General features: G+C 41.6%; 1 protein-coding gene across 1 annotated transcript in view; it reads right to left on the reverse strand.

Moving 5' to 3' along the window:
- Positions 1-6060: 6060 nt before the first annotated feature.
- LOC108801698 overlaps positions 6061-8942 on the reverse strand; it is a 27805-nt gene continuing 24923 nt past the window's right edge. Inside the window, exons 8-10 of the mRNA XM_018573602.1 lie at positions 7751-8411; positions 7543-7644; positions 6061-6082 (exon numbers count right to left, since the gene is read on the reverse strand). Of these exons, the coding sequence (XP_018429104.1) occupies positions 6078-6082; positions 7543-7644; positions 7751-8411 (768 nt within the window). The 3' untranslated portion in view covers positions 6061-6077. The remainder of the gene's footprint in view (positions 6083-7542; positions 7645-7750; positions 8412-8942) is intronic.

An 8942-nucleotide genomic window follows, 5' to 3' on the forward strand; every position in this document is an offset into this window, starting at 1 on the left:
CAAGTCCGCTGAATATAAACAAGTCCCAGAAATCCAAGAGTTGTATCTCCTGAAAGTCCCATGGTACTCGTGTCCCTTACACTAGCAGTAATATCAGTGGCTTTAGCAGTAACAGGACCATCCACAGCAACAAAGGTCCCTTTAATATCCATAGGGGTGGGTATCCTTAATTTTGGTCCCTTATCATTTTCATGGCAGCTAGTTGCTAGTAGAGGGATTAATCGTTAATTTCCACAGCCCTACTTTCCAGAGGATTCCTTTCTGGAGACTTTCCAGCTAGAATGTTCCTTAACTAGAATCTTCCTTTCTCTTCTGTAAGGACAAATCCTGCAAAGTTATCTATAGATGATGATTTTGATTGTGGTAGCAGTTGTTTCAGGGATTGCTCCTTACTGGGGTATGTGCATACTGTGTCTCTTTAGCTTGGTTGTCACATCCCTGTGCTTTTCCCCAGGGGTGTACTGCGGGAGCAATCCACTGCCATCTTGGGCCCGCTTCTCTGCGGTAACTCTCATCTTTGCCATTTATCTTGGTCATCTCAAGGAAGTGTGGATCTAGACCAGGGGTCAGCAACCTTTTACACTCCGAGTGCCATTTTTGCAAATACACTGCGGGGGTGCCCCCCCTGGATCCGCCCCTGTATCCGCCACTGCTCTGTGCACTGTGCTCTGACTAATGATGGGCAGTATGGTGACAAAATCAGGCAGGGAACAGAAGATCCTTATAAGCCGGGCACGCGTGCCGGGGGTTGACGACCCCTGAGCTAGACTCTAGAGCCTCTGAAGAGACAGCAGCCTAGGATGCTATACAGGGGATCAGGCAGCCAAGCAAGTATAGGCAGCCCCTGCAAGAGGATGATTGTCTTGGATGTTCAGCAGGAGGACACGCATCCTCGCACATGCTCAGATAAGCCATGCTCCTCGAAAAATGTATATATATTATTTTTTTTCTTTGAACCTAATTTTATACTCTATACCCAAAGTTTCTAGAGTAGAAGTTGCATTTAAAAATAGAGGAATCATTAGCAGTCAATAGGAAATGATAACATGGATGGATAATTGTGCACTTGTTATTGATTAGAAAGTATATTAAAATAAAATTATGCATGATATTGTTTATGCAGAATGAAGGTAATTTATCAGAACTGGAGCAGGGAAAAACTGGAGCAGCTGTGCATGGCAACCAATCAGCTTCTCTTTCCTTTTCAAATCTTAATTGAACAAACTGAAGAGACTCCGATTGGTTTCCATGGGCAACTGCTCCCGATTTTGATAAATTCCCCTCAATGTGAATGAATGGGTAATACTTCCTCAGTTACATATGTACAAACAATTTATATAGCACTCACCTTTCCTGGGATCCAGCATTACATCTTCTCTCCAGTGCAGTAATGCCTGCACTTCTGGGTTTCTTCTGACAGCTCTCCTGACAGTGGCAGGGTGTCGTGTCTAAGGGCCAACTACAAGGAAGGTTGGACTTAGCTGTGTGCTGATCCCCAGATTGCAACCCCTAGGATCACCCTGCTTGACGTGTGGACACTTCCCATATGCACAGGAGAAGGAGCATACCAAAACATTCAGGCAGCACTGGTGAAGCCAAAATGTCAATGCAGAAGACAAAGATTCGGTCATGGTGGGCAGCAGATAAGAAAAAAACCAGGATATTTCCCAATCCGTGATGTGTGAAGATGCACATGATCCAGTTTCAATGGCTTTTGAACAGCTCAGAAGACAGTTCCAGCAGAAACTTCAGCTTGGGAAATAACATTTGCCTCTCAGATTTCAAATTACATCAATGTCTGCACTATATAAAAATTGCCTATTTGTATAACGTATTGGAAAGGAAATACCGGTTTTAGTAACAGCTGCTAGATTTCAACGGTTCATTTTTACATTTCCAATTTTAGTGTCACTTTAATGTGTAGACACCCTACTCAGGAGTTAAATCTTAAAATGCATTTGAATGCCTTTAAATCAGGATCTTTACCTATGTCTTTAAATAACAACAAACACATACTTCTAAATAATTGTCGTCTTTGCATACCTTATTTCTCTTTTCTACCCCAGTCTTCTGGCAGTGGCCATGTTTACTAAGGGCAGATTACTAGCTCTCCTATTACTGGCACATGTGACTAGGACATGTGACCATGCACATCATCTCAGGGGAGGAAAATGCCTTTCCATGAGATCTCCTGAGATTACACATGAGATTTCCCAGCAATGCTCTGCTGATGACAAGGCAATCCCAGTGTGTATTGCGTTGGCAAACTGAAGTCATTTTGCACTTTTAAAGCAGGAAGTGAATGCTGTGCAAGTGTAAGTATTTCAAAATCACAGCATTTTACACCTGACATGCCTGCTATTAATAATCATCATACATAGAGGGTAGAATTTGATTTAGATTTTTTTTAGTGTAAAGGTCCACTTTAACTATTAACAAAAAGGTCTCTTATTTGTGTATCATTCAGCTGTAGAACCTCAAATCATCTCTGAATTTGGAGCGCTTTCTACCTTATAAACACTGTCAGCACAAATTCAGAGATGTTCTAAACTCGCTCCTGTGATGGACTACAAGTCTCAATACAGACAAAGCAGGCACCCACAAGACAACACAGCTGCCAGGACAAAGTAGACAGGCACAGGACACAGAATGCACCTACAGGATATGGTGGTCAGTAGGCACAAATAGACTATGGCCGCCACTGGCAAGCCAGCAGGCATCCACAGGTCAGCCTCTGACAGGGTGGAGCAAGCACCCACAGGACAGTTAGTAAGTGTGCACCGACATGATGGAGCAGCTGCCCCTACCCTAGGGGCACTAAACGACATGGCAGTCAGTGGGCACCCACAGGACAAGGCAGAGAGTAAACACCCATCTGTGGGGGGGGGGGGGGGGAAAGGACTCAGCACATTAAAGCCAATGAGTACCCATAGCACAGGGCAGTAAATCTGCACCCACAGGATGAGGCAGTCATTCAGGACCCACAGCACTGGGAAGCCAACGAGCACCGACAGGGCAGGCAGCGGGCCCCCATTGGTCAGGGCAGGCAGACACAGGTCGGAAGACTCTGATTCAAAGAAGGGGGGGGGGCTGCAGCTCCTGGGGATTAGTGCCTTGGCTCAGAGAGGTCACACATTTGGTTTTATGTCAGACCAGCTATTGTATCAGTCAAAGTCGTCACGGCTGGTGACACACAGTCAGGTGTGACAGTAAAAAGCATGTTATTGCACATGCAAAAAATTTCATCTGTCCCTTTAAGAAAAAGTATTGGTAATTGGTATCGGCTAGTACATTAGGGAAAGTACTTGGTCCTGAAAAAGTGGTATCGGGACATCCCTAGCTAAGGTAATTAAATGCATTTTTAAAGGTTTAACTCCTAAATTTAGTGTCACTTTATGTCCCTGACCAGCGTGGAGGGTGATTCATACATTTGCTTATAAAGCATTAAATACCACAGTACCTCCAGATACAAATGACCAGGGATAGTATGAAGTGTGAAACAGATTATTATTGCGAATTCTAACCTTTTGACACTGCTAGAAAGCGAACATCTAATGCAGAAGTCTCAAACTCAATTCATTCAGGGGGCCACTGGACAAATTTTCTTCTCCCATGGGGGCCACTGGACAAATTTAATATTTCAAAATACATTTTAACTATATACAATAGCAGTGTAAATATCTGTGATGGTTTATTTGTATGCAATGTCCGTATATTTTTGTGATGCTTTGTGTGCATTTTCAGTATTTCTGTGAGTGATCTTGGTATGTGTGTAAATGTTTGTGTGTGTCATATCAGTATGTATACATGTGCAGTGTCAGTATGTGTTTTTCCACAGAGGCTTTTTATTTTAAATCAGGAGGACAAACAAATTCACACATGGTGAAACACACACACACACACTAAGGTCCCATTCACACCTGTAGATTTAGGTGCGATTAGGGATTCCTGCGTTTTCCTGCAGCAAGAATCCTTAAGCCAGCGTTTACAAGTGGCAACTGTCACCCATGCAAGTGCCTGGACACCGCATGCAATGGTATGTGATATGATTACATGTAGTACACAAAACCACTATCCCTGAAAGTATTGATCATGCATCCAGGGATCGTGATTGTTTTCAATCACCATACCAAGAACCTCTGTGGCATGCCAAGTAGTCAAGAAATTCCAAAACAGTTCTAGGGAGTCAATCTAGAACTTCCCACTAACTGGCATGCCTTAGTTCTGCTCTGCAGCATGCACAGTAGTCATAGAACTAGAAGTCTGAGGAGATTTTCTAACTGTGGGTTTGGGGCTCAGGAAATGAAAGTATGCCGAGTACTGATACCTCTCCAAGTACTCACAGATACAATTATTGATACATTTTCCATGTGACACTTTTTCTAAAACAATACAGACTAATGATTTCAGGACAGTGGTGGAGGGCCAGGGCCCTGCCAGAGCCGCAACCACTAACTCTGGTAGTTCTTATGAAAATGCTAAGTTTCGGAACTGGTACCGAACGTTTATTTTTGGCAAATGCATGAAAATGAATGTTCTTAACCCCTTAAGGACAAAGGCTTTTTTTTTTTTACAATTTTTAGCCCTGAAAATTGCTTAAAAACATTACCGTATATATTTTCTGAAAGCCAAGACCCTATAGAATAAAATGGTGGCCGTTGCAAATTTTTATGTTGTAAGACATTAGCGCAAAATTATCAAACCCAAAAATGCACTCAAGTTAACCTTGGAGTCCCAAAACACTATACAAAACAATTTTTGTGTGAAATATAAGAGATGAGGTTACAACAAGTAAAATAGATACCCAACATGCCCAATTAAAAAAGTGTGTGTGTCCATGAAACTGCGACAGAATTCAGTACCCCTAATAGTCCATAGACAACGCTTTAAAAAGTCCCTACAGGTCAGTTTAGAGATGCATGTGAATACTGGCCCTAGAATTATAGCTCTCACTCTGGCATGTGTAGCGATATCAAACATGTAGCACAATAGCCATTTCCGTACGTAGGCGCACCCGCCACGTGTTTACGTGAATACGCCCCATGCTAATGGGGGCCTTTAAAATATGTTCTCATATTTACATTTAATATTTTTTAAACTTTACTTTAATTGAATCACATAAGGGGGGCTTACAAGCCCCCCATGTGATAGCATATTGGCAGTGACTGGACCTCTTTAAGGTGACACAGGGGGGTCCAAAAGACCCCTTGTCACCTTTACACTCTAAATAAGCTATTAAAGTGCAGATCCCACTTCAATAGCTTATTGCGTAGCTCAGGAGCCCAGCACTGACTGCTATGGGACCAGAAGGGATGCAATACACGTCGCTCCTGGTCCCATAGAACGGGGAGATCGGTAAACAGACATTCACCGTTCTTCAACCCAGCTTCCCACCGACAACAGAGACACCAGTCCCAGGCCTGTAGGAGGGACAGCGGAGCCAGAGAAAAATGGCACGGGGGTTGGACGGTCACTTTACCGCATCGTAGAAGCGATCTGGCAGCAGCTGGGCCACCAAAAATCGCTTCTACTGTAAAGCCGGCCACCGGCTCTACAAATCTGAACAGCGTCCCGGCGGAGTCTGTTTAACCCCTTCAGGATTCATGACGGGATTAATATATTTTCCCAGTTCGAACATAGTGTCATAATGCATTATGGCGCCTATATGGAGTTGAGGAGCACAGGAAATATAGATTTCGTAGACTCTACAAAGTGGTCACATGGCTGGGTGATCTGCAAGATAAGAGATATTGTATTACACCGGTATTGCATTTTGTCAGCACATGCAAATAACATTGCCAAATCCATGCATGCTAGGAAACATTCTAGCAGGCATAGGTTTTTCTTAAGCCCAGAGTTACGCATTAACCCTTATGTGAACTACTTACATATTTAAAATTAACCTGAAAATTAGAGGCAGTCAGCATTTTAAAAACAAAAATTTAATGGTAGCGAAGAAACAAAACCCAGCAGTTGGAGATAATTCAAAGGATCCGATTTTCTTTTTTTTGTACTTTATTTTTGCATTTAAATAATAAAAAGGAATATCCAGTTAATGTGTTTCTGGTCACAACATCCTATCCTGCAAAGAAAACAAAAATATGAATGCTTACAGCATAAACAAAAAACACACAATATATAAAAATGGAAAAAAGACTAAAGACCAAAACACATTTGCAGCCAATGTTCTATCAGAATTGTCCAGGAATATTTTTGTAGGTCAGAAAACGTACACAATTTATTCTGACAAGAATTCGGTCACATTCTGTCTGGTTCATGTTTTGTGGTTCAGGTAATGGTAAAAAAAAAACAAACCTGTTTTTATAAGTTATGCTAAAAAAAAAAACAAGCTTTACCGCTCAGTTTAATGTTAACAGCGTTTAATGGCCCTAGAATTTTTACTTCCACTCAAACGTTCACGGTGATAACATGTGATGTGTAATCGTCTTTTTTGCATGTATGCGCACCTGATATGGTAACAAGTCCCCTATCTGATAGCAAATATACAGTGACAGGTCCTCTTTCTGGAGACATCACAGGTCAGACAGAATACATGTTTTTTTTCCTATTTGAGAACTTATATCAATTTGCATCTGTAAAGGAGGAAATGGGGGGAGACCCTCCCCTGATCTGTATGGTCAGCTGTGTAAGTGTTAACCGCTTTCCTGCTATTCAGATGTCTTTACAACATCCACCAATCAGCCTTTTCACACCATAGCAGTAAGTCAGAATAGACTCAAGCATGCCACCTGCAAGTAGCTATTAGAAATAAGTAGTATTTAATATCTACCTGACAAACTAAAAAAAGATTTACACACTATTTTGTTTGAGTACAATATATAAATACATCAATTCACAAATACAGGCAGCCCCCAGGTTACTTACAAGATCGGGTCTGTAGGATTGTTTTTTTAAGTTGAATTTGTATGTAAGTTGGAACAGGTACATTTTTTAAGTGTAACTTCACCCCAAAACATTTTTTGTTTGTTCTGGAAAGCATAGGGAAGGGTTAACCCCCTGTAACGTTTGTTTTGCTGAGTGTGGCCCTGTTCAGAAGATTGTACATCACGTTCTGTCCCTGTGACAATTGGATTTAGAAAATTTTGGGTTGTCGTGGGAACAAGGATTGGTGATAAAGCTTCAGTGGAGACACCTTTTTCCCATGATAACGGTTACAGGAGTGAATTTCTTGTCTCAAGGACAGGAAGTGAGATTAAATCTTTCTAATGAGGATACAAACAGCAGTAATAACCTCACAGTGATCCGGAAGAAGAGGTGGGCACCCATCGTCTGCAGGTCTAACAAGAGACAACTTCCTGTAATGTACGTACAGTACCACGAACCAGACCCAAAAAGGCGGGCACTCCACGTCAGCATGAGCGCAGTAGCATTACAACTACCCCTGCTGTACATTAATAGCGTCCGTTTGTATGTAGGAGTCGTATGTATGTAACTCGGGGACTGACTGCATATAGATCTTTTTAGAAGTTCACAGGCATATTTCTCCAAGCTACCACATTATTATACCTGAAGAGTTATCACCTGTACTGTTAGATGTCCTGGCCTGTTCGGTCTCTTCGGCATCTGATTTCGCATCATAAAATTCTTCAGAGGTGCTAGATTGTGCAGTATGGTCCTCGGGGGCTGAAAATAAAATTCACACATTTTAGTCTTGCCCTCTAGAAGTTAACCAAGACATTAGAAATCACACACAGGTTCTTCTGTATAAGATAACCATATAAACACGTACAGGACTTGTCTTCATTTCCTTGTGCTTTACACTCCTGCTGGCTGAATGGATTGAAAAAGGGGTCTGTAACTTTGGTTTCAGAGTTTGTTTTATTGCTAAAAATGAAAAATGGCTTGCTTATGGAAGATTCAGCACTTGCTGTGGTCTGTAAAAATGATGCAGTCTTTGGCTTTTTCCATGACTTTCCATTTCTGCTGAGCTTGGCTAAATCTGTGGCATCAGACTTGCCCAAACAAAAGCTTGGAACAACCTTAGCAGTGTTTGCTTCTTTGTTGGCTTCAGTCTGTTTCTGTACTTTATTATCAAGGGACACTCCACTGGCTACTCCTTTCAAGGAAAAGGTTACAGGCTCTTTGGCCCTAACTACTGCATTGGTTGGGAAATGAAACACAACTGCTTTCTGATCATCCTTTCGGGGCTCCAGTGCAATCTCCATTTTTGATTCAGTCTTGGCAGTGGTGTCTTGCTTATTTATAATGAGCGAACAGGCCCCTGGAAACTCTGCTGATCTTCTCATTTTAGCGCTCGTCCTATCCGCTTCAGCTGTTTCAGAGTTAGGATTGTCTTCAGCACTAGACAAAGGCTGCCTTGGTCTTTCAGAAGAAGAAACCTCATTATTTTCCTGTATGATGGAGTCCTTATAATATTTCATTCGAAGTTCCTGCCAAAGAAAGCAAGGCATCAGAATAAAAACAACATTTGTATGATCAAGAAAATATTTTTATACTGGTGACAGATCTTCATAAATCACCTCAATCCATAAAAGCATACTGCACAGATAATCCATCATTTAACGGTACAAAGACTTTAATGATTCATTGTCAGCCCAAGAGGAATTTCCTTTTCAGTAGTAAAAAAGTAGATAACAATAAAAATAAACCTATGAGCAGGTCTGAAAATTATTCACCTGTCTGCAACATCTGCACTGAATGAGACACCAGCTGGATGTCAAGCAAATGCTTAAAATGTTTTTTGTCCCGACCAGATAATGTGGTGCCAGTAAATATGCTGCTGGAGCTCTCAAAGTGCTGAAACAGTTTTAAAAAGGGTACTGTTTGTGTAAAATATTGAGAGGAAAAAAAAAAAAAAAAGCTACCAGCCTGGCATACATGGCAAGAGAGCATAAAGCATGTCGCCTGCTGTGCATTTACTCAACACGCCACACCACAAACTATATCTGTCATGTATACTG

This window comes from Nanorana parkeri, unplaced genomic scaffold (genome assembly GCF_000935625.1).
Source record: "Nanorana parkeri isolate BGI_ZX_2015 unplaced genomic scaffold, ASM93562v1 scaffold2447, whole genome shotgun sequence".
Classification (NCBI taxonomy): Eukaryota; Metazoa; Chordata; class Amphibia; order Anura; family Dicroglossidae; genus Nanorana; species Nanorana parkeri.